Genomic DNA, 27,276 nt, shown 5'->3' with positions numbered 1-27,276 from the left:
CTTCCCCTTTCAAAATGAACCCACTGTCACAGACGACCGACCACACTACAGAAGCCTGTTCAACTTGATGCCGGAGATGCCCTATGGCTCCTGCAGAGCTGTACTCTGACCCTGCATTGACAACTTGTCTGCTCCGCTGTCTCACAGCTAACACCCTACTCCTGAGAGGGAAGGAAGGAAGGGAAGGACAGACAGAGAGAGAGAGGGAAGAATAAACAAATATATAGTCATGATGCAGGATTAAAATAATCATGGATTAATCTAGCAAGAGAGACACAATTCCCCAAAAAACAATCATGCGCTTGCTCTGTGAATATGCTCTCAACATAATTGGAGATCACAGTGGAGTAGCACTGGCTGCTGCCGACCACCATCACCAAAACAGCCATCTGTTTGTAGCTGTATGAGAGTCAGCACACAAAGCAAGTCATCGGGAGTGAAGGCAGTGAATCCTTTTTATTTTGTTTGTTTTAGGTGTTCCCTTTCGCTTAGTCCATAGACAATGTGTACGCAAGCCCCTTAATAAGCAAAGACAATACAAAGTGAGTGCTTATCGGTGTTTTTTCTGTCTCCTCTTCTTCCTTTCTCTCTCTCTCTCTCTCTCTCCTCTCAGCGGCGTCCAGCTTCAGCTTTTGCCGTGCCTCCCTGGAGCACACGGTGTCTGCTGAGGAGCTGAGCTACCAGCTGCCGCGTCGCGCCGGAGGCAGCAACCTGACCTGGCACGACGGCCGCGGCCAGAGGACGACGGCGCACACGCGCACCGTCAAACTGCTGCAGCAGCCCGGCACAGAGGGCATCCAGGTATAGAGACAAACAAAGACGTGCAAAAAGGACCGGAGGCAGCGTGCAGGAGTGTTTTCACTGCATGTGAATAACTTTTGCTCACGAAAAAAACAGTTTACAGATTGAATGAGTCGTTCAGGCAACGAGGGACAGCTGAGAGGTGGTTCAGGTTGGACAATAACAAACATGGAAGGAGAAGGAAAACTTACTTGGTTTCACTAGTGAACTTAGATTTTTTTTTTAGAGGGAATAAATTCTAGCCACTGGGCCATCACAGCAGTTTAGGAAAAGAAAAGATGCTCTTTGTCATAATAAAACCTAAAGATTTCAAGAGATCCATTCTAATCACATTCTATAGTAGCTTGGGTTCAGTTCAGCCAATTCCACATATAGTGTTTTAAGTGGTGTATTGTTTTGTCATTTCAATGCATAATTTGCAAGAGAAACACACAAACAGAAAAATGATAATTATCTCTTATTGTTCACTTGTATCATTTTGTATTGAACTACATGACAGTAGTAGATCGAATACTTTAATAAAGTCGTTTTTTTCAGTAGTTAAATTCAGAAAATATTATTTCCCTCGAAGTAAGCTTTGCCATAGTTTAATATCGTCCTGTGTGAATTAACTGGGAGCTCAAAGCTATTTATTTTTAAAGTAGTGTAATGAAGCGTCCCTGACTTGGGAGGGTAAAAAGTACACATACGTACAGAGATAATCTGTAACCATCAAGAGAGACAAGCGAGAGCGTTAGTGTGTCACCATCAGTGTTGCATCTCCAGCTGCAGGAAGTCTAATGGTTTTATCTTGTACATGATGTTGGCTGGTCTCACCTGAGCCTGTGCTTGATACCACCGGAGAGAAACTACTAACAGAGGAGTGCTACGAGAACTGTTACCGCACTACTTGTGATGTAACAGTGCTTGTACAAGGGAGCACGTACAGTAGAAAATGGACTCAGAAATAGCACTGTATGTCCCATGTGTTTAAAAATCTAGTTTATTCCACATATGCATGTTTTTTCCCCCCAAAGCTCAGCAACAGTTTTAACAGAACTGAATGTCTGGTGAGGAATGTCTGCTTGGTGGCTCAATGTCTCAGCCGTAGAAATAGAATAGGAGTACAACGGACATTAAACAGTTACAGTTATAGTTATAGTACATTTGACTAGTACAAAAGAAAAAGCAGAAGTGAGTAGTTATGGTGACGACACACGTCCGTAAAGCAGAAGGTGTTGTTGCAGCTCTGGAGACGGATGGCTAGCTTGTCCTTCTCCAGAGCGAAGGGAAGTGAGGCAGAGGGACCATTAGACCCAGCGCTGCCGCTGACCACCACCTGTAACCAGTGTAGCATTAACCGAATGAAGTTGTCTCATCTGGCGATAGCAATGAGCTTTCCTACACAAGTGTGTGTGCATGAAGCATTAAGTTGTTTAATTGTACTCATTTACTCTGGCTCTCTAGCGCCACCATGTCAGTTAACATTTAGTGGAGCCAAGAACCGCACACGGGCAATATCTCACCATATTAGGTAGCATTTAGCTTCAGCCAAACGTTACACAAGAGTACACGTATTGTCAAAAAAAACTGCTCTTGCAAATGTACAAGTCTCGTCTTGATCTCACCTCTTATCGACTTCCGATTTTGCGACTACATTTGCCTCTGCATCCACTGCTCGTTTGAGTTCTTACTGCAGAACCTCACCTCGGTGAATCTGCGACTTGTCGGTTTAGTCTGTACAGAAGTTAGCCCGCGATAGCAACGGCACAGATAAAACAAATGGCCACCGGTCTGACCATCCTGCTGCATTGATTTGAACGGAAATGTCTGTTCTACTCTGATTCTGTTTCTATAGTCTCAGCGGCATAATGTGAAAACAGCAGCCAGAGCAATTTACTTCCACACAAAGGCAAAAGCATTGGACACATTTGGCTCCAAGTCCTCACATGAAAGAGAGCCGATAGCCCATTGGAGGTCATTTATTTGGTCTCCCCCTACTGCCTTTAAAGAAAGTTTGCCCGGCTGCACTGTGAGACTGTGTGAGATGTACGTATGCACTGCAAGATTGTTCAATAATTCATAAAAGACTGCCCCCTCAGCTATAAAAGGCTTAATATAAGACGAGTGGGAAGCTGTTTCCATGTGATTACGCAGAGACTGGGTAATTAAACCTCCTCTATACCATGAGAAGGAAGGCTTATCATTTCCTCATGGCAACAAGGCTCGTCATGCATTATTCAACAACTGGGAGAGCAGTCCAGCTCTATCTGGTGCATCCACAACAATTTCTAGTTTCAAGAATAAGTGTGTGTGTGTGTGTGTGTGTGTGTGTGTGTGTGTGTGTGTGCGTGCGTGTGCGTGTGTGTAGATTGGCGTCCGTGCGTCCAGTTCTCTCTCAGGAGTGATGATTACATTATTCCCTCGTTGTGCACACATCAGCTGTAATGAGGAAGCCAGTTCAGTGAAACACAGCACAGCTTCTGTATATAAAGGTGGGACCTGGGTAATCTTCCTTATCTGTTTAACAAAGCTAATATAACACATTATGCACTCCAATGCAAACATGTGCACACACACACACACACACAAATATGTTGATGCAGACCAGTCAGTGGAGTCAAGAGATAGAAACACCCGAAACGATAGAAATCTTAGATAAATATCGTTTACGCTTTCACAAGCATGGCTGACAAGATGTTCCCAAGTACCTGTTCCCAAAGTACATACATACAAAATATATATATATATATATATATATATATATACTGTCATTCTCAATGTACTACTCAGCATTTATCCCTTATTTTACTTGAAACAATAAGGAAAACATACCAGCGAGGTGGGATCATTTCATTTATTCTCTAAACTGTGGTCCGTTTTTCAGTAATTTTCTGGAAATGAAAGTGAGTTTCTTGAAACAAAGCTGATTGCTGCACTTAAGGTGCAGAAAAAAGTTAAAGTGATTACGAGGATAGCAGCAAACAACTATTTGCTATGTAAAGATAGAGGCGTATGAGATGTGTGCAAGGTAGACGCTGTTAGTTTTGTCAGCACTTTTGCTGCAGTTTGCACTGTTAGCGCTGTTAGCACCATTAGCTGCAAGACGCTGACTCAGTCACCCACATGTTGAGAGCCATTGAGAGGCAATAAAAATGTTCCCAATCTCGTATTCTGCACCATTAATTTGTGAAATAATAATGTCGACCCACACCTGCAGCCACCGAGTCCACGATGGCATAAATGGTTTGTTAGAATAAAGGTTATGAACTAATTTGTGTTGTTACATGTACATCGCTGCAGGTGGACCTGTATGCAGGCCTATCGGCTAATAGGATTTTTCCAAATAATGACTCATTGTGTACTTGGCGCGGCGTCTGTGGCATCCTTGAATCGGCTGTTGTTTGGGAAGCCGGATGGGGGGGGGGGGGGGTAGTGGGTGGCTCATTTAGCTGTCTGACACACAGCCGGCGGGTGAACCCTTAGATGAGACGGGGGAATAGGTGGAATAACAGAGACACAATTTAGGAAGTGAAAGCAGCCACATGTGCCTTCTCTCCGCCTTATCAGAACCTGGTTCAGGCAGCGAGGCCCTTATTCACTACTTTGCCAGAGAGAGGACCGGTCTGTGATTATTTTTCCCTCTTCGTTACGGAACACAGTGGCTGACCTTCTCAATATACCACACAAAGCATCCCGACTTGGACCGCTCCTTATTACATGATTGAGAAAAACAGTCTGGATTTTTTAGGGTCGTCGTCTCCAGTCGAGCTCATTATTTTAGCCACCAATCCACCGTTAGCTACTCTCTGAACGACGGCATTAAACTAATGTCAAACTTCGCTGAATGTGCACTGCTGCTGTGATGTATTGTGACACTCAATGTCAGCATGTTGTCCTGTACCGCTCTGTTCCATACATGTCAGCACATGAGTCAGTCCACTCAAACTCGGTGGAATTGGGTGGATTTAAAGGTCTGAACCCTGGAAAGTCCACTTGCTGTCGTCCAACACTTGAAAGACAACATGTTCCTTTTATCGCGTTGCAACTGTTTGCAAATTCACATCACTGCCGGGTTGAATAGTTGGGATACGCGTTTTTTCCGCATTTTCGTGTAATTTATTCGTCACGCCGCGGCTGTGAGAGGGCCTTTAATGTGGCAGACCAGACAACCCTCATATGCATGGTTCTTGTAAGTGTCAACATGTCACTTGCTAGTTGTCATGTTAGTGACGATGCAAGTTTGAAAGACACAGTAGAGAGCTGCCGGGCAGTGAGGCAGAAACGCTCGGGCCTGTATTGTCCTCGTCCCTCCACTCAGTGATGCGTTGCTGTGTACGAGACACATGTTTGACTCATGCTAAATAGAGAGCTTTGTGGAAAAATCCCATCTGGCCCTTTGTCCTCCCCGCTGAGAGGAAGACATTCACAAAACCCCCGAGTCCCGCGGACGACCAAAGGCGGAGCTAACGGAGGCTGACAGTTTACACAAATAGACACTCAGAAAAACGCTCACACATAAACATGTTCGCAATCACAGCGACGCATTCAAACACACATATGCACAAGGCTAGACTGAGCGGTGGGAGACATGGGCGGGGGTGCTAAATGATGCAACAGAAAGCTGCCAGGGACAAAAAGGGGGGGGGGGGGGGGATTCAGTGTTACTGAGAGGAGAGGAAAATGAAATGAGAGGAGTGAGAGGGAGATATGAAGAATCGTGTGTCAGGATCTGTCAGGGTTTTTGGCAGAAAGGCAGAGCGAGAGACGGATCGGCCCGGTGGATGAGAGACAGAAAGAGAGAGAGAGAGAGCTGTTAGGGTCGGACAGCAGAGCATACGGGGAAAGATGGAGGAGTGTTTAGTAACCTGTGGAGAGACGAAGTGACAGCACAGAGAGGGGAGAGGCAGGTGTGTGAGATACAACATGGATCCACTTTGCTAATTGGTGTCGGATCATTGATCCACGTCAGAAGGACAGAACCAGTGACTTCCCCACGCTCCTCTGACTTTCGGCTAATCCCCCGATTCGTTCACACTGAAGGTGCTTTCACGCCAAACAAGTGTTTGCTTCGGTTAAAACAAGCTCAGGTCCGTTTTGCTCGGTTAAGTCCGGTTCTTTTTGGGCATGGTGTGAAGGCAGTCAGTCGAACCCTGCTGGGGGAACCAAAGAACCGCCTGTAAAAGGTCTCTGGACTTTGTTTCTGGTGTGAAAGCAAACAAACCAACCACAGGATTTTAAGAAAGCAGATATCTGATTTTAGCAGGATTTAAAAAATGTCAAACTACTAATAAATCACTGTCTTGATTGTGAAATCTGTTCAGCAAGCGATCTTATTGATCTGTATTTATGGTCATGTATATAAATCAACATGTATGAACGTCAGCGCGGGTACTTTTCTCTGATTTATACGTCGGTCAAAAGCTGTTAAAACTGCTGTGCTTGAATCCGACTCTACGTACTGTCAGTTCATTAAGTCCATTAAAAAGTGTGTGATACAACCAGAGGAGTCGCCCCCTGGTGGACACTAGAGAGAATGCAGCTTTAAGACATGAAGCATCGGCTTCACTCGGCAGAACCGGAGGTTACCTCCTGGATGCCACGGTAATACGCCACGTGCACGTGTCCGTGCGCTCCCCGACGTTCACATCAAGTCATTTTTAAAATACTAGTAATCTGTTATTTCTTTGTTAGCTTTGCGACAATGATGTGAAACAAATTTGATTTCCCCCTCGTGGGTCCTGATGATGACGAGTCACCTGTCGGTCTGTATAACTTCATGTTTTCTCCTCTTGTTTTGTTTGTAAAAAGTGTGAACAGGAAGTAAAATGCAACAACGTATCAATTTTTTTGTCCCCCTGAGAGGCAAAATGTGTCTCTGTGTGCAGAAGTGAAGGCAGAAGAAAGATGGAAGGAAGGAAACAAGAGGGAGGATGTCAGGCAGGCAGAGGATACAATTTATGAGGAGCAAGTAGAGGGGGGGGGGGGTAAGAGACATGATAGAACAAAGTAAGCAGGGAAGGACAAATACGCTGTTGGGAGGATACAAACAGAATGATCAATAGAGAAGTGCAGAGACCAAAGTCAAGAGCATGTGGATGAGAGGAAGCATGAAGACGGGGAATAACACAGAGACAAATCTCACCTTGTTGAAGATATTGAGACTCCTAAAAATAGTATATTAGTTTATTATAAGTCATTTGTCAATTTTAAGTGATAGTTTAAATTAAAGGCTCAATAACTAAGTCATATGAGAAGATTGATTCTCATATTTGTACACTTAATATGACTCCAGGCTGTTCTCATACAGCGTTCGTAGCTATACCTACGAAATCTAAAGCGCTGGAATTCATAGATATCCTATTAATCTATTCGTATATAATCCACGTATTTATTAAAGTTTAAAGGCCGCAAAAACACACACAGGGCAACCAAACCCAGGTCTATTACCCAGGAGACTAACTAAGTATTTCACCATCTTTACTTAAACCTAAATAAGTACATCACGATATTTTCCTAAACCTAACTAAGTAGTTTTGTTGCATGAACTTAACTAAGTTGTTTCCTGTGAGGACGAAAGTTTATGTTTAGCAGAGTGCTGCTGGACTTTCGTAGGAAAAATGAGGAGTAACTTTTTGTAAGATATCATACGAACCGTCGTGTGAGGATACGTTGAAAAACACATCTAACTACATCAACCTTAATATTTTATTTTCTTGAGGGTAGCTTAACTGATAATAATGTAGGTCAGGCATGTATAAGCATTATGCTTCTGCCTTTTCATTCATATTACTAGATTTTATGTGGGCTATATTTATTGTATTGTGTGTGAAGGCCAAGTAAAAAATCCCCACTACTCTACATATCTATTATCATCCTCCTCTTCCTCTCCGTCCTCCTCCTCTCATTAGACTTCCGCTCCATATACAGCCTCCCCTCCCCCCCCCCCCCCCTTCCAGCTCCATATCTCTCCCCCACCTCCCTTCCTGTGGGTAATGAATGAAGGAGCTCCTCCCGCTGGACAGAAGTAGGTCTCGGGAGGAGTTGGGGGGGGGGGGTGAACGGGGACGACACAGAGGAGATACGGTCTGATGGTTGGTCGAAGAGGAGCGGTGGAAGAAGAAAAAAAAAAGCGAGGGAAGAAGAAGAGAGAAGGAGCGATGACGATTCCTTTCCGTCTGGCTTCTCGATGATGATGAAGGCCATTACTCACACTAAAGAGCGCCGGTCTGCTCGCTCTCTTTTTGTTGCTCCTTGTTCACCCTCTCTGTCTGACCGTCATCCTTCTCTTTTCTTTTTAGTAGTTTTTAATGACAGTTAAATAAGTGTCAAATGTGAGTTGTGATATATATTCAATAACTAAATCACAAACATCTGCATCTGTTCACCAGAATGGTTACGGGCTTTAAATGATGCCTCAGTGGATCTAAAGTCTTTTATTTTATTATTATCTCCGCCAGGTGAGTCAGTCTATGCGTGCGTGAGTGTGCATCTCCGTGTCTGTCCACAACTTATCTCTTATTCTGCTGCAGCGGACTGCATAATGTTTTGCGTGGCCGGTTACGAACCTCTCGTGGTTGCGGTGACGCTCACGTTCTCAAAGCCATCGGCTGCCTGCCGACCGTTTGAAGTCACATACGAACGTAGCTACTGCATGCTGATACTCAATCAGTATGTACGGAACACTACCTACTAACAGAATGATTGATTATTCACCAGTGGACTGTTCACACTGAAGCATGCTGAAGGGAGGGCCGGGCCCTCTAAAGGCAACTCCGCCAGCGGCTACGTCACTTAAAACGTCGCAGTAGATTTTCGATAAACTGATCACATATTTGGAATCTAAACATTTACTTTCACGCCTGAAAACATATTAAACCATAATAAAGTGACTTGAAGCCTCAATAAACGCCCGTGAAGCTGCAAATGCCATTGTCACTATTTAAGAGAAGTGTTTACAGGCTGTTGGGTCATCTCTTGGGGAGCGTATATTCAGTGTTTATTAAAATGTCTCTTCTCATACACGTCGGTCCCTGGATTATAATGAATCTGCCCGCTGAATCGTTACCTGCACTATTAGTGGAGGTGTTGATTTACTGTATGCTATAATGTTAAGGGTTGTGCAGCCAGCAGGGAAATCTGCTCTGCTCTCCAGTCATAAGTGCAACATTACACATCGGCACAACAGTAATGATTGAGGTAGAACTGAGTTCAGGAGCGGCGGCTGGTGTGTGTTACTGGGATCCTGTTTAATTTTATACACAACTTTACCAACGTTAAAGCAACACAATTCTCTTCATTTCCATGTCCAGACTGTTTTTATTTTTATTTTGAAGGAGTGGATCTGGTCTGCTCTGCCTTTGTCGAGGTTAGAAGGAGTAATAAAGTTTGATGTCTTGGTTGTACACTATAGTGTACATTTACAATGTGTCCGTTCCGCACAGCGTAATTGGTCGATGCCTTTATTTGTCGTGTGAAAGCTGCTAAAAAAAAACAACAGAATTACGCCTTTTTTTCTGAAAAGAACCAACAATTCAAAAAAATATCTTGACATGCAAATGAATTGCAGGAAGGAAAACGCCCCCGTGGTGTGTAAAGTCCTTACGTTTAGCATAATTAATGATTGATCCAATATTTACTCAACTAATGACGATTACAGAAATGATGCCCCCCCCCCCCCCCCCGTCCACATTCATTCATCGTCAAAAGAGAGACAGAGAGCATTTCCACACCTCTCCCAACTCAATCTCAATTAATGAATGGGAAGGCGAGCCGTAAATTTGGGTTATTAAAATGGCCTCAGCGCTCCATTGAGTCGGGCTAGAAGTATGTGTGTAATTAGCAAATGAGCAAATACACTGGAGCGGAGCAATGGAGTTGTTTTCAATTAAGGCCTACAAAGCAGAACGCACTTAGCTGGTAGACCAGCCACGACTTGATAGGGCTGCTTGGTGCTTAAATTGACAGGAGGAGAACCCATTACAGCAGCAGGCGAAGATGTGAATATGAACCTGCGTCCGTCACTTATTGTCATGCGAAGGTGTTCTGGGAGCTGGTCTTTGTGTCATTAACGAGGAAGAACATTAGGTATTGAGCTACAAGAGTGCGAGCAAGTTGCATTTGTGTGTGTATGAAATTTCAGCATACATAATCCCATTAAATGCAGTCAGTTATGTGAGTGGAACGTTTGGCAGCAGTTCTGTGTTTTTCCCTGTTGAAAATCAGCCAAAGCCTTTGTTGTGGAGTTGGCTCAGTCAGAGCATGAATGAATGGATTAGATATGAGCCTAAATCACACAAAAGAGAGAGAGAGAGAGAGAGAGAGAGAGAGAGAGAGAGAGAGAGAGAGGGAGGTTGTGTTTCCTGGTTGTGACTTTATTAAAGTCCATTTTAATTCCCCGCACAAAGCCGTGATACACAAAGATAAGCTTTACATCTTACGGGGCAAGAAAGCGACAACCTACGGGTCTAAAAAAATGAAGCGAAAGTTGAAATGTGTTAAAGCTGCTTTCTCTCTAATGACCACCAGGGGGCGACTCCTCTGGTTGTATAGAAGTCTATGAGAAAATGACTCTACTTCTCTCTTGATTTATTACCTCAGTAAACATTGTAAACATGAGTTTATGGTCTCAATCTCTAGTTTCAAGTCTTCTTCAATACAGCATGATGTTCATTTAGTACATTATGGTCCATTTAGAGTCACACAGACCATAAAGCAGGGGATGCTTTAGGGCGGGGCTTACTGTGATTGACAGGTCTCTACCAGAGCGTTGTCTGGTTTTCGTCTTACAACCCTTTCATTGTGTTTTCATGTGAAGACAGAGAGAAATTGAGTCCGAGAGGAATAAAGACACACAGATAAATATGACAGAATCTCACTAATGGAGTCGGTTGCGTCACAAAAACAAAATTACCGCAGAAAAAAACACCACAGCAACCACGACTCTACACAGCCAATGCTGGTAGAAATAATATATGGAACGTAATTACCATATCAAGATATGTTGTTGACAGAGGGGTGAAGTGCCACATTGTGCAGAATGTTAAAGAGAATATGGTGATAGCACTTTTACACTTGGGGGCTGAAAGGCAATAAAAAACCTAAGTGCTCCTTTTAATCAAAAGAACGACATCTGTTTGCCTTTAGATGCTTACAAGCTTCTACACTTTATGTTTGCTGTTAATTTAGGTTAAATTTGTGCTCATTATGTGAAATGCCATGTAATGCCTTCTACTTAATCTTGTGTTTTCATACCATTCTATCCCGAGCCTATTATAAATATAATGTTATTCATTTATAAATCTGTTGCTCTGTGCAGCACTTTGGGCTGTGAGATTGTATGAAAGCTGCCATATGAATAATGTTGGGTTGAGTTTGTAAATAATCTCTGATAACAGATTCACGTGTCGGTAACGGGACAGGGTTTTGGTCATCGGGAGCGTTCTGGTTTCTGTTTCTAGTCACACGCGTCGTCTCTAAACTCAAACTCCAGACTGCGTTTTCTACGTTGTGATTTACGATTTTACTACCAGAAGGGCTTTTATCACAAACTGCATTAGAACACATCAGCCCGGCTAATTTCACATTAATGAGAAAATCCAGCATGTTTCATATATAAGTAAACTAGAACAATTACAATGTGATTATCTGAAAAAAAAGCAATAAAAAGCAACGTTCCAGCTTGCGTCACATTCTACCACCAGGAAATTAAAATACTAATATACACCCACACGACTCTGTCATGCTAATACGGTACCAAGACACTTAACTCCAAAATGAATGGGTATAAATGATTAGCTGGAGTCCTGATGGGCAGGTGGCACCTTGTATCCCCTGCCATCAGTGTGTGAATGGGTGAATGATGACATGTAGTGTCAAAGCGCTTTGAGTGGTCAGTTCTATGGGTTTGCGTTTGCTAGCGACGTGTCTCGGTGTGTTCGGCCCCTCAGCGCCGTTAGCTGCAAACCGCCGGCTCAGCCGTCGCCACGTTGAGATGCAACAGAAATGCTCCCGACCTCTTATTCAGCACCTTGACCATAACGTTGTCTGCTTCTTGTGTGTTCCAGCTGCGTCCGGGCGAAGCCTTCACTGTGTATCACACCAGTCCTACACTGTCCAGTCTGTCCAAACCAGTGGTGCTGTGGACTCAGCAGGACGTCTGCAAGTGGCTTAAGAAACACTGTCCTCACAACTACCTGACCTACGTAGAGGCCTTCTCCCATCACGCCATCACAGGTACAGTAAGAAGTTGTAGCGTCACTGAGATCCTACATGTCTGATAGTGATTATTTTGTTGAAATGAAAAAGCTAATTTGCACTTTTGCAACTGTTAAACGTGCAGAAATGGAGTCGTTGAAGCAGACCTTGTCCATTGACCTCTGCTCCTTTTAATAAGCCCAGCAGTGAAGACTAAGACATTGTAGAACCGAATGCCATAAAAGGCTTAGCAAATGTCACACAAAGTTGTATTTTTAGGTTCGTGGTTCCACGGCTTAGCTTTTTCAACTGGAAACAGGTTTACACTCAAATCTCTTCCAAAAGGAGATTTAAAAGGCTTTCATTCATGTGAGGTAACGGAAAAGGAGTGCGGCCTATTTTTGGAGTAGAAAGGGGAAAGCTGCAGGAAAATAATGGTGGGTTATCGTGTATCGAGCTCAAACAACACCTCCACCCACACACACACAAGGGCATGTGCACAAAAACCCAACAGACACGCATGCACAGGTACGTGCAAATGTGCACACATTTATTCACACGCATTGGCCGAGCAGACGGCAGAGTGGTTTCTTTTTTAGCTTCTTACAGAGAACAGATTGCTGTTCTGCGCCGTGGGGTCAACCACGCACACACACACACACACACACACACACACACACACACACACACACACACACACTGTCTTCAGGGTTAACAATGCTGCCAGCGTCACAGTTACAGCAGCTCTGATCTGATCATTTTTATTTATGTATTCTCAAACTGAGAGAGAGGCAGAGAGACAGAGAGGCTTAGATCCAATTATCATCAGGCATTCACTTGTCCAGCTGGATTTCATTTTCCCGGAGTTATTAGCTCCTGCGTTTTGTTGTGCAAATGTCGGGTGAATATGTCGTTGATGCATACACGGCATACAATGAACAGAAGGATGTTGGATCTCACCAACAGCCGAGTCCCTATCATCTTAGTTCAGTGACCCAAAAGTAATTGCGTCTCTCTCAGCGAAGGCGCAATTACAGTGCAACAAGCTGCCTGAGGAGATGAGTGTAGCTTCTTCAGCGTCGCTTGCTTTCTCATGTGTGTTTTCCCTGTGTGTGTGTGTGTGTGTGTGTGTGTGTGTGTGTGTGTGTGTGTGTGTGTGTGTGTGTGTGTGTGTGTGTGTGTGTGTGTGTGTGTGTGTGTGTGTGTGTGTGTGTGTGTGTGTGTGTGTGTGTGTGTGTGTGTGTGTGAAGATTCGTGCTTCCATCTTCTGTCGGACTTTTATTAATTTCATCGCGGCCGTTTTTTATTATCCCGCCTGTTTTATTGTTGGTGGGAGTAGACAAGATTTAGATACGGTGAGAAATAGATTGTCGGACTTTGTGTGCAGTGTGATTATGATTCTGTTCCCCCACACTGTGATGTATGTGGAGCTGGTGATGAATTGAGTTCCCGATATCACACACTGTGATTGCTTCTAGGTTGACGGGCACGCCTGATCTGGCTTTTTGTGTGCAGCAGAATCCCTTCCTCATTTTTGAGGCATTTGCACTTTATTTGAATAATTGAGTTTGAGCAACTTTACTTTATTCTTCTTGTCAGAGAGAAAAGTACTTCACTATTTACTTGACAGCTGTAGTTAATAGTTATTTGCCGATTAAGGTTTTTCATGCTGAATATAAGCTGTGATTGGTTGTAAATACTCTACAGAATCATATATCATCCGTGTGGTGAAGTCGTTTGTTTCTGAAAGGGGCTTTTCAGCGTAATAACTACTTTTAAGACGCTGTCTTCCTTATCACAAAGCATTTTTTGGGGTATTCGTTCCAGCAGTAATGCGTCAGATGACACTCAATAGAGTGCTAGAAGGGTGATGTCTTTCTGTAGGCCAACCGTAGAAGTTAGCATCAAAAAAACAATCAAAAAAACAATGAAAAGCCAATGAGATTTATCTATTAGATTTTAGATACTTGCAGAAAATTGCCTCTGTTGCAAAACAAGTTGACCACGATTGGTTCATCAAGACAATGAACAAACAAATGAACACAACTTTTATGATATTGTTGAACATTACGACTATAAAGGAGCTCCACCACGGTCACATGACTTCACGTCTCCTCCACTAAGCTAAAGGAGGACGAGTGTTCTAGTGAGGACGTTTAGCCTCCTTTACACTCTTTTTTAAAGACACATAAAGAAGATTCTAAACTCACCAGAGGGGTTTTTACTGACCTGTTATATATCGTAGAACTAAACGTTAAACACAGACTTTATTTCAGGCAAAAAACACATTCAAATATCACATTGACTTTGATACGAGGGAGCAGGAAGTGCAAAAAATGCTGACTCATTTCTGGGTTTCAGGACTCATTCCTGCAGCGCTCTATATTGGCAGATTGTAAAAGTTTAATAACCCGGCAGTGAACACGGTGGCGTCGGTGGGATTTAGTGACTGAGACTCTGTTTTCACCCGGTTTCAATACTGTGACTCTGTAACTCGATCCGTTCTCAGAATAATGACACCCGATGACGCGTCGTCCATCCGAACCAGGTGCTTTTATATTTTATGATTTTATTTTGTTGTCGTCAACTTGTCGGTCAGCGAGGCTCGGATCCTTTCTCAGGATTTAGATTTAGTGTTTACAGACGTCAAGAAAAAAGATAAGCTAGACCACCTCCAGATGTGAGGCCTTGCAGACCGGATTATATTCCAGCTGCTGCATGAATTCACACCTTGCAGTGATATTCTTTCCTTATCGCGGTCGTATATGTGGATGCAGGTCAGAATGTTCGTGTGAATTGCAGTTGAAGCAGACAGGATGGAGACTGTAGAAGGAGCCGACAGAACAAAAGAATAGCGGATATTAATAAATGTGACTCCTGGCTGCACTTACCTTGGTGCTGCTGTGTGTACACAAGGTGAGAGACATGTAATACAGCCCAGGCCTTCAGGGGACCGCGTGGACTAAATTGCTCCGCCATCTAAAGGTTGTCCTTTCATAAGGAAGTCTTTACCTTCCTCTCCCCTTCGGATTGCTTTTCAGACGCTTTTCTAAGTGTCATTATTGCCCTATAGCCCGGGCAGAACTGCCTCCCACTTGCCCACAGACGTCGTTAATAAGCAATTTATTTCGAAGCCAAATTGAGAGAAACGATCTCCATTGAAACGGCTTTTGTTTTCGTTGTGTCTTTTCTCTCTTTGACAGCCCTACTTTCCCTATCTGCGGGCAATTATTAGGAGCTGTATTAAGCCTGTCTGAGGGGAATTGATTTGAGCTCCATTCATCTGCTGTGTCTCGTTTGTGTACACACACGCACACACACACACACACACACACACACACACACACACACACACACACACACACACACACACACACACACACACACATAGACCAAGGGCAGTGGTTTTTCTAGGACATACTGGCACTGCTGTTTGGCAAGCACACACCAGAGGGCTGTTGGGGAGACGGTTCGCAGAGGTTGATGAGTGTGTGTGTGTGTGTGTGTGTGTGTGTGTGTGTGTGTGTGTGTGTGTGTGTGTGTGTTTGTGTGTGTGTGTGTGTGTGTGTAAAAAAAAAAAAAAAAAAACTAAACAGAAACTACTCACAAAATAAATGGAGAATCATGGTTGTTGTATCCCCAAGACAGTTGCGCTCAGACACACAAAATGGGTTGTTCGTCTCTCTATGTGCTGGAGCACCTGGACTCTGAGGAGAAGTAAATAATCTGCCTTTAAACCACTTGCGTGCACACACACAGAAACACACACAGACACACACAGACACACAGACACACAGACACATCCATTAACCCATGATGAAAGCTAACTGGTTTGTCATGGTTTCCTCTCCCGGGGAGAGGAGCTACTGTCTGTATTATTCCATCTGACTGTGTCACTCTTAGAAATAAGGGTTCTGACTAGAACCATAAAGGGTTCTTCCGCTTGTCCTCATAGAAGACCCCTTTTTGGTTCCTGGGAGAATCTTATATAAAGGTTTATATATATATATATACAGTATATTATATTAAGCATCCATATTACTCTCTACCCTTCCGCAAGCTTTCGTTCTCAAAACGGTTTGTGACCCCTGTTATGACATTATGGTTCCACCGAGAACCCTCTGTGGCGGTCCTATCCAGAACTGTTCCACCTTCTAAGCGTGCTAACAAGGGTTTCATCTCGGACCCACCAAAAGGGTTCTACAGAGAACCCTATTATATTCCAAGGGTTTCATCTAGAACCCTAGAGGGCTGACCCAAACAGGGTTGTTTGATCGTCTTGGTGGAACCCGTTTGGAACCCTTATTTCAGAGTGTAAGGCAGGAGCTGGATGACAGCGCTGCCCTCATTTAGCACTGAGAGCTGCTGTGTCTCAAAGAGTTGGGATGTGAAAAAGAAACTCTTAATCCTGCTGCTTCCTGATATAAGGTTCAGTAGTTCAGTCCGCTGCCCACAAAGCATCAATCGCTTAACTTCAATAAAACTTTATTAACAAAAGAGTTTCCTCAATCTCTGTAGATCAAAGAACGGGACAAGTACAAACGAGTGTCGTCATTGATCCTCATCATTCCCAGAGGTCCTCGTCTCTCGGGGCAATCGGACTGAATTTCTCTCTCTTGCACAACAAACACGCTTTCATGATTGTGTAGCATTACAATCTTCATTTTGAGTCTGTAGATGTTCGTGTCTTAGAGGGAGAGATGAGAAAGACACCGTTCATGACAGAAACAGAGGATATATTGATGTCTTCGGGAGGGAAATAAGAATGAATGGAGTGATGTGGAGAGTGAGCTGCGTGAGTAATGAGTCTAATTATGATTTGGGCATCGTACAGAGCTGCTGCAGGTATGATGGATTCCTCTACGGTCTGCACCAGCGAAGGACATGGCTCCCCTACCCATAGTAATGTGTGTGTGTGTGTGTGTGTGTGTGTGTGTGTGTGTGTGTGTGTGTGTGTGTGTGTGTGTGTGTGTGTGTGTGTGTGTGTGTGTGTGTGTGTGTGTGTGTGTGTGTGTGTGTGTGTGTGTGTGTGTGTGTGTGTGTGTGTGTGTGTGTGTGTGTGTGTGTGTACCTGTATTATGAAAGTTTCTTATCTTGCCTTTGTGTTTGTGTGAGTGCAGCTTGGTTGTAAAAGCTGTTTACTGTGGGTAATGGCATGTTAAATGTGTTATGTCCCCCAGGGTTAACTTCCATACTCTAGTTAAACTCCAGTCAGCCGGAGTCCGCCTCTTTATAGAGCGCTGCAATGGATGACGTACTTTTGTAGGCCAACCAGGAAATTAGCGTCAATCTGGTTCCCTCGACAAAAAGACAGCGGGATTTTTGTCCGTGGCAAACAACCGTTTTGTTCAGCGAGATAATCCTCGCACCACGTTTATGGTTTTTGAAGCTTGAATAAAATGAGTGAAAAGCTAACGTGAGGCTATAAAACAAACTACACCACCATCACACGAGCGTGAGGAAAAACACAACGAAAACCGTCTAGTCGGCGTGTTGACATTAGGTCATCTCATTGAGATGCTTGTTTGCAAACCGCCTTTTTTATGAAACGTAGAAGCTTCAGAATTCACACGAGGGAAATTTACTGATGCATTTTATAGCGTAGAACGAGAACATTAAAATCTCTTGAGCTTGTGTTGAACACAGACCTTATTTCAGACATATAACCAAAACCCTATTCCAAAAACCCAATTACAAAAATGTGGACACTTTTTTTTTTCTGACGGAAGTTTTCGTCACACATGATATGTTTAAGGACCCTCGAAAAAATGAAAATTATGTCATTTTTTACAGCTTCTGGCTCTGATAAATGGTGTAGTTTTGGCGATTGTTGGGGTTCAGAGGTTAAAGAAAAAGCTTTGTTTATTGGTGAAATGACTCGGCTCTAATTGGAATAATAATTGTGTGGAAAGATTAGCAGAGAAACTAAATCCCCTCGTCCTCCATGGCAGGACGGGCGTTGCTGCGTCTGAACGGGGAGAAGCTGGAGAGGATGGGAATCGTCCAGGAGACTCTGAGGCAGGAGGTCCTCCAACAAGTCCTCCAGCTGCAGGTCAGAGAGGAGGTCCGCAACCTGCAGCTCCTCAGTCGAAGTAAGTAACTAGAAGGTGTGTGTGTGTGTGTGTGTGTGAGAGCGGCCATGTTTCTGTGTACCTCTGTGAGTGATTGTGTTTTTGAAAGAGAGAGAGACTGGAAACATAAAGGAAGAGGAGGGCGGCTAAATTGGGAGGAGGCAGTCTGAGGCCACGCATGCCTGCTGTCACATGCGTGAAGTTGGACGAATCGAAGTGTTGTTCGTGGCTGCGTGTGGTTTTATTGACGGGGAGCTCCTGATTTGCTGCCCTGCCTCTGAATGAAGGCTTTGGTAAACACTTTTATTATCCGGTCCATCAATAAGCTGCCTCAGTCAATCACTGCTGACCTGGATTCAGCTCTGTGGACGCGCCTGTTCTCCGGCTGTTGTTGTGGGTGGTCGCCTCCTGTGTTCACTCGTGGCTACGAGTCGTCAAAGTCACATTGTTCACACAATTTACGTTTTTCTGGAACTGGATTTACAAAATGGTCTAATGGAGATTGCTTAAATCTTCCAGGTGTGCAACTAAATGTTCCCCGTAGGTTCCAGATACTACAGTTAACTATCGCTTGCAGAAAAAGTCACTTAAATTCAACTGCAAACGTATATTTTATAAATAGAAAGAAGAGACGTAGTTTGTTTTTTCATTTTCCGAGATATTCTTATTTAAATGCACTGAGCACCTTCCAGCTGTTTCCCTCACGCACCACAGCCTTGGAGATCGAGCAGCATTGGAGTTGAATTGTAAAATGCTTGTTGCTTTCCAACGTGCTTCAGTAACTCAGTATTCCAAAGGAGCTAAACATTTAGTTTTTAACGTCTGGAGGTTTTGACATCTCTCCTCATTAATGGAGCGCTGTTGGAGAGCAGAAGCATTTCTGCAAAAATGAAAATGAAAATAACTGCATAAACATTTTCTCTGAATGGTCCGATCTCCCTTGACGTAAGTGCGTTTGACCAGAATGGAGTGTGTGTCGTGCAGAGCAGTGACGTTCATCATTGTGAACGGATGGCATTTAACAATCAGCAGTTTCAGTCACACAAGTACAGGAAGTCTTTGAAACACTCTCGCTTTCTGATCATTCATGCTGCTCAACGCTCATGCTGTTACTTTATTTTTTTCACTCCTCAGTCTGCTTTGACGTCAGAGCTTGACGGAAATTATATAAACAATTCTGGGTTTTGATGCACATTTCAATCTATCCATGACCCACCCGTGGGACCTGAGAGTGTTTTTGTAGACGCAACGTCCACTGCGTTCGGAAACCAGAGATTTTGGGTGAGCTCCACAACCCCCACATCTGTGTGTGTGTGTGTGTGTGTGTGTGTGTGTGTGTGTGTGTGTGTGTGTGTGTGTGTGTGTGTGTGTGTGTGTGTGTGTGTGTGTGTGTGTGTGTGTGTGTGTGTGTGTGTGTGTGTTACAGAGAGTGAGACAGTAAAGAGGTAGATGTGATATAAAAGATAAGGAGCATCGTGCTGCAACCCTGTGATCTAGAGACCAAGCGAGTCATAGAAACTCCCGACTGTGAGACGACGTTTAGAAAAGTAATCAGTTCATCTGCAGACACTGAATATAGAATATAGATATAGAATAGTTTTAACAAAGCATTTTTCAAAAACACATTAAGGGAAATGACAAACTTGAATTGAAAAAACAAACCTTATCTTGTCTGAATGACGAATGAAAACACATAAAAGACGAGGTATTGATTCTTGAACTGACAAAGTAAAAGTGATCAGCAGCACAGGAGGAGCACTCACAGAAGAAGCCAAAGCACTAAACTCAGCTGCTAGTCAATTATAATTAACAAAGACCGTTATGAATGCATGTATATTCTAAACAACGATTCAAAAGATCAGTATGTAAACTGATTACCTCAGCTTGAACCGACTTTTTGAGATCATCTTTCAGCATTTGGCTTTGAAGTTTCACAAGAGAGTGACAGAAAAACATCACGAAGGAGAAATGGGGACGAATCTCTGGCCCGACTCAAACCAGCCGCATGCGCCTTAAACCAGCGGAGCACCAGGATAACAGACGTCAAACTAGAGGTCAACCGATATGATAGCCATCGTTTGGAGCAGGAAAAAGGTGATTATGTCATTATGTTCATGGAGCCTCGATGTGAAACCATAGACTGTATATAAGAAGTGGACGTCGTCATCGTGACGTCACCCATTGGTTTGTGGACGTTTTGAAGCCTCGAGTTGGCGACTCAATCGTCGCCATCTTGGATTACAGTCGTTGCCATCTTCGCTTTTTTGCAACCAGTGAACCCGAAGCGACCATATTTAGACTGAGGAGGAGTAATATAGAGACGCCGTAAAGGTCTCTGGTAGAGACCTGTCAATCACTGTGTAGCCCCGCCCTAAAGCATCCCCTGCTTTATGGTCTGTTTGACTCTAAATGGACCATAATTTACTAAATGAACATCATGCTGTATTGAAGAAGACTTGAAACTAGAGATTGAGACCATAAACTCATGTTTACAATGTTTACTGAGGTAATAATTCAAGAGAGAAGTAGAGTCATTTTTTCATAGACTTCTATACAACCAGAGGAGTCGCCCCCTGCTGGACAGTAGAGAGAATGCAGCTTTATGACACATCCTTCTGCATTGGCTTCACTCGTCAGAACCGGAGGTTGTCAGCCATCGGCCTCTAACGGAGCTCATTTCCACCGATAACGACAGCTTGCAGAACGTTCTATCTGTCGACCTCTAACCCAAACTCACTAATTTAATGTTTCCTCTCTTTATCATTCCAGCTCATTCCTCTTAGACACTTAGTGCAAATTGTTTTCATATGACACGCACGCCAATTAAGCATGAATTGAATCAAACTGAATTAAATTGAGGGATGGAATACAATTGATTGGCAAGGACAAAGAATTTAATTGCTGTTGGACGCTTTCTATTAATAGAGTGATGCAAATGTAATTTGCCAGTTCAGCGGACTCTGAGCTATAAGGGCAGGCTAATTTGGCGGCCTTATAAAACACCTGAGGTTCACAGGGTTGGAGGGTATTCAGAGGTGACAGAAGTAGGACGGGGTGGGAAGCAGCTGAAGGGGTGATAATGGGGCTTGTTTCAGTGCTAAGTGAGATGAGGTGGTAATAAGGTAGTAGATGTGGGCAGAGGTGCTAAAGGTCTGAGCGAGGACTGGAACATCACATTAAAAAAAACAGTTTACCATGAAATGACTCGTCCTGTCATTATCTACAGCAGTGGTTCTCAACATGGAGGCGCATAAGATCACATAATTCATCCTCTCATTCTCTCACTCGTGGTCCCCAGAGGTTGAAGCATGCAGACGTTTGTGATCCCTTTACATTTCTTCTATCGCCACCATGAGGTTGATAGTTTTTGGGGTTTTTGAGAGAAAGTATCGGGATGAATATGCATTCATGAATGCATTCATGTTCCCCGCAGGATGAACACTATCGTTGTGAATTGTCGTGACAGCGCCATCGTTAGGTCAAAGTTTAAATTTGAACAATAGTTTTTAAACAAATATCTGTAAAACTAAAACAGGTCCCATGTGCTCAAGCGGTTATCTGTGTTTAGTGCTGATTAGAAACTGTTAGTATGCTAACGTGCTAAACGATGGTCAACCCATCCTCAGATAACGGTTTGCATGATATCTTACGAAAAGTTACTCCTCATTTGTCATCTTCCTATGAAAGCCAGCAACACGTGCCAATTTCAGCTTGTTACATACATGTGGTCCTTTCAAAATAAGCCTCCGTTCTTTAAAAGGAAACAACTCAGTTAGGTTTAGGCAACAACACCACTTAGTTTGGTTTAGGAAAAGATCACGTTTGGGTTAAGATGACTGAAAGTGCCGTTACTGAGGTGCACAAGTTCCGTGACAATGAACTTTGACTTCTGGTTTCTCACGGGGAACGTAACAGCGTCTCCTGGCTGATAGATCGCTGTTTGTTGGACACATCCACCTCCACTCCTGTGCATTACGTGCATAACATACGACAGATTTCGTGGGATACCTACGAATTATGGCGCATTATTCTTCGTGAATACCGTCACGTTAACGTTGTCTTTGTGTGCATGTTAGCATGCAGATGCTATCGTTTAGCAGCCTCATAGAGCTACAAGCGAGAAAGGGGACTTTTAAAAGAGACTGATATGTGTTGGAGGGAAAAGATGCCAAAGTTTCGACGAGCAAGTGATGTGTGTGGAGAAGCAATGGTGAAGGTGAGGTTTAAAGAATAAAGGGCTGGAGGTGAGAAAGAAAGAAAGAGCCAGACTTGTTGAACAGCAGCTGATGCACCTGCAGGCGGTTTTGGTTCCCGCTGCACTCCACACAACCAACACACACTTTCAGCTATTCTCCCTGAGCGGTTCTCCAGATACATTTACAATTCTGCTGTGATTTAGCGGAGCCTTGAGTCGTACCGCCTGTCAGGTCTGATTCATCTGCAATGGATTCACCAAAGATTAAATATTGATCTCACAATAAATGTTGAAAAGAGGATGAAAATACAAAATAAGCTGGAGTGTGAAGGGAAGTTTGTCTCTGATCCGAGCCGTGATGGCACGATTTACCGCGACCGTTACAGGACTCTCACACTCATTCATGTCAGCAACTTTGTAAAAATTGCACACTTCGGTGATCTCTTACACCTTCACAAGCAAATGAGTGCTCGCTCGGTGTCTCTCCAACTCCTTTTGAATATAAAATATGTGAAGCAAAAATTAAAAAGGAGAAATGAGAGAGAAAAGAGGACGGAAACACCTGAGGGATTTGAATGTGGAGAGCAGAAGAAAAGGAAGTTAAGCGAGCAGAAAATAAAGAGGACACGGAGCTGCGATTAGAGGTGAGATGTTTAACGGATAGAGAGAAATACAGGGGGGGGGTGACAGATCACAGAGATAAAGAAATGAGACGCGGTAAGAGGTTAATGAAAGAACACGGATAGCGAATGAGAGCTTGGGCTGATAGGACTTTCATTCCCCGGCTGTGGGGCCCCGGCGCTCTCCGCTCCATGCTAATATACGTCTGCAGCAGGCTCACTTCTTTAACAGCATTTCAAACTTAACATGGAACCACATTACTTCTGCTTCAAATGAATGTTGAAAATGTTGGTCTCCACTCGATAACCAAAGGAAGAAAAACATGAATTCAAAGAAATGCATGTGACTGAAAGAGAAAATATGGAAAAGGTGTCGCCTATTCGTAGATGAGTCCTATATTTGACTTTTGATTAGTAAATAGAATTGCAGGAGAAGGATTTAAACAACATAGTTGCATTTGTATTTTAGAGGAACTACACCAATGTTCAAGCAGGTCTCGTCCATCATTCGTAGCTGTACCTACGAATAACAATGCGGCGTAATTGAATATGTTATCCACGTTATCTTAAACGAGTACGTATAAAGACAGCTAAATCCCACAGGGCAGGCGGGAGGGGAGCTGGATGGGTCCAACAAACGGCGATCTATCAGCGAGTAAAACGAGAACTCAAAGTCTATTTTGAAAAGACCGTATTCATGTAACGAGAGGAAATTGACACGTGTTGCTACACTTTTGTAGGAAAACGCACAAAAAATGAGGAGTAACTTTCTGTAGGACATCATACGAACAGCTGTATGAGGATACGTTGCAATGTTTCCCATGAAGGTTACCCGTCATGGGGAGGACTAATACGCCTGTAAAAACAGTTGTAACGTGTTTTACAGGTCCTCAAGGTTGTCTGGAGTTAGGCTCGAGACTCAACATATAAAACAGAAAACCTGCGTTGCAAACTGAAAGTGTGGAGCTGCTGTTGAGTTGCATTATGGGGATTGTAGGAGCCAGTATTTTTTGGGGTTTGACCCTACGAGCCTCCGCTGCACCAACTCTACCTGGGACCACGTCGCCTCAGGAGACCCTACTACTGTTGCTGTTGGTTCAACTTTTACTGCACTCAATATATTTTTAATATCAATCACTCATCTCTTCTTCCACCATTCACTGAGTAAAGAAACTGTCAAACTTCAGCTCTGATCTACACTGGAGTGCATTTTAACTGATGAACTTTTGCTACTCGTAACTCCAACAAAGCTCTAAACTTCTTACAGCCACCTCTCAAGTCTACAGAAGCTGGAGTGTTTGAAACTGTTTAGCAACACTTCAAACTCAGGGCAAAGATTCAGGTCATGGTGAAAAATAAAGTTATTCAAATCATCAAGTCGCTAACAGCTGAAATGCCTGCAGAGTGGAAATTCAAATCTAAGTTGAATGTACATACAGCATAAAGGCCCATCCACCACTTCAAGTTTGCATATTATTACTACACAGTATGTTCTTTCCTCCTGTACATAACCCTTTCATGGTTGTGAAAGCTATTCCGTTGCTATTTTTTGTGCATAAAACTTCAGTATTTCATGTATTTCCAGCTGGCTGAATACATCAGTCAGTCAGTGGAAGGTAAGGATGATGTCTTCCACAGCCCGGAGCCACAGCTCTCTGGTGGGTAGTGTGAAGCATGCAGGGGTTGTGGGAACATCTGGGAAGATCTGTGAGGGAGGCTTCAGATCAGAGCCCAGTCGGGGATCTGCCCTTCTTCTTCTTCTTCTTCTTCTTCTTCGCCTCAGCCTCTGGTTGTTGTCTTATCTTTGTGCAGTCCCTCTTTCCTTCTCAGCACATCAAATTTTCATCAAAGTCGGTCTATGCCGTTGTGTTTAGCCATCTGCCACGTTTCGGATTCGGTGGTAATTAGCTGAAACAGGATGACCAACACTCCCCCCCCCCCCCCCCCCCCCCCCCAACTGCCTCAAATCTAAAGACTGTGTTGTCTCTGTAACCTTGCGATGGTTACCCATCCTCACGGAGCTTTACTGAAGAGCTCTGTGTGGTCTGCCGAACGAACTTTAGCACCAAATTGGAATAAGAATGAAACTCTTGAGCTTGATAGACAGAGAAAAAGAAGGCACATGTCATTTGTTTCCGCCTCTCCTCCTCCTGCTGCACCAACGACTCCATCGGGAGCTGATTCTAAAAATAAAAGTGTTTCTATCAAAGAGGTGGGTTTTCTCTGTCTGTAGAAACCCCAAGTCGTATCAATTGCCTCTCCGTCGTTTCCTGGTTCAGGTTCACTCCAGCGCCGGCGTTACATCCGTGCGTTGTCTAGAGACCAGAGAGCAGAGAGCAGAGGAGGGCTTAGAGCTGAAATGCCAACAGTCTGGGAGAGGAAAGGCTGCCTTCCCTGGTGTCATCTCAGGATAGAGCAAACTGGCTGTCAGGGAAACCACCGAACATACGTCTTTTTATTACATGCTGATTAGCTTAATGCCATCATTTCTGCCCTAAACTATATTACATGCCAGAGAAACAGCACAGTAGAATGATAGAGTAGAAATATTCAGATTTGTGTTATAACTCTAGCTGTACACATGTCCTCTGACGTTTTATGTTTTCAGTATTTTCCTTTCACAGTTTGTGTCCACCTACACTGGGGACAATCTCCATGCACCACCATGACTCTCTTACTTGTTGTAGATCTGTGATTGAGTGCAGTGTGTTACATGAGGAGAGGCCAGCCTCTTTACTTGATAATTCAGAGGTTTGGGGGAGTCACATACTGAATCAGGAAGGTCTGTAAGCCCCATACTAAATACGGCATTTCAAGGCAGGATGTGTCTGCTTCATGGTGCATTAACAGAGACAGTCCAATGGAGAGAAATGTACTTTTGACCGTGCACTGAGGCTACAATGAGGGATGATGTGAGAGCTCAATATTTCTACACTTCAAAGCTACGACGAGGAACGATAGCGGCAGTGCTTCTGAGCACCAGAGTCCTTTATCCACACTACTAAGTTTTCATTCAAAGTGACCTTTTAAAAGAAAAACGCATATCACATGACCATTCACGTACACTGGGCCTGCACGTGCGCTAAAACAGCAGCTGTACTTGTAGGCAGTAGTAGCATTATAAACTACAGAATTTAACAGCGCATCAGCTGCTAGCATAGAAAACAAGGTCAACCACGCCTCTCATTTGTGATCCATGTTAGAGCAAAAATGGAGCCAAAGTTACGTGTTTTAAAATGAAAACGTAGTCGTGATGGAGCTTTAGAAAACCTCTAATTTTACTGCAGCAGGGTCTGACGGTCTGCCCCGTGTAGACCTGGTTCTGGTTCTTTAGTGCCTCCTTTCATGCCAACGAACAATCCGGCACCCCAGCGGAGTCTGAGGTGAAAGAGTTTGTGGTGAACTTGCGTGCCCCGAATCATTTCCTCTGGTTTTAGCAGGAATCAGACCCGAGGACAAACATTAAGGTTTCATAGAAACAGACAATAATCTCGCCGATGGTCTTGTTTGCTTACAGGTTATATAGAAACATCCGTTTTAAAGTGAGACTGTATCATAACCAGTTAAAAGCTTGTTGTAGCAACTTAAACTTTTGCTTTTAGACAAGTGAATCCTAACTATGTACCCCCCCCCCCCCCCCCCCCCCCCCCTTCCTCCTTTCTCTCCCCTCTTTCTGCAGCCTCTTTTGGAAACTTCTCTTAGCTCATCTCTCTGGAACCATTTGGCATCCCTTTCCCTCGTCCCCCTGACACAATACATCTCCAGCAGCCATGGAAGAGCTGCCGTCTTCAGATATGTGAGCGGAGAATCGACGAGCCTATAGATTACATGCCAACCGGTCTGGAAGACTTTCATTCAATGCGGCCAATCTGGTTCACAAGATGCTGAAACGGCGACAAAGAACCCTCCCCCCCCCCCCAGCTCAAGGCAGGGGAACCCACTGTAACATAGCGATAAGATGTAACATTCACAACCCTAGTGATGATGTAGGCCTGTCACTGGCATATGCTTGATCGCAGCAAATCTCCTGTTTGGTTTCCTGTCTCGTTCGGATCAGAACACTTATTTTGACTTTTTTTTTTTTTTACATGTGCACAACCAGGATTCGTCTGTACAAGGTCATCACACGGACAACTCTGCGGCATGGTTTTATACAACCAAGTGCCACCATTTTGGCCACTGGATCGAGGAGTGTAGAAATCCTGATTTCCCTTTGAAGGTCTAACACTGAGCCTGTTCCACGAGGACTCAGACCTGGTCTCCACTAATGCCGATACGATCCTGATCAACTCTTCATCTCCTCTCAGGACTTCAGTTTTGGAATTATAGGTTTCAGAGGATCAATAATAACAATTTAAGCCGAATGTCATTCCAACAATCAGTCTTTTTGTTTTGCAAAAACTGATCTGCAGTA

The 27,276-nt window shown here is 43.7% G+C and overlaps 1 protein-coding gene across 1 annotated transcript; it reads left to right on the top strand.

The window, feature by feature from the left end:
- Positions 1-603: 603 nt before the first annotated feature.
- Positions 604-26,564, top strand: samd10b (sterile alpha motif domain containing 10b; the record flags this gene model as incomplete). Its single annotated transcript, XM_076092368.1, has 4 exons — positions 604-801; positions 11,847-12,015; positions 17,928-18,068; positions 26,542-26,564. Coding segments are annotated over 4 exons (531 nt in total), but the record flags the coding sequence as incomplete, so codon positions are not given.
- Positions 26,565-27,276: the final 712 nt, after the last annotated feature.

The sequence above is a fragment of the Anarhichas minor genome, unplaced genomic scaffold (assembly GCF_050575085.1).
Source record: "Anarhichas minor isolate MPS153535 unplaced genomic scaffold, ASM5057508v1 ptg000003l, whole genome shotgun sequence".
Taxonomy (NCBI): domain Eukaryota; kingdom Metazoa; phylum Chordata; class Actinopteri; order Perciformes; family Anarhichadidae; genus Anarhichas; species Anarhichas minor.
This window is presented reverse-complemented; position numbering and strand designations above follow the sequence as displayed.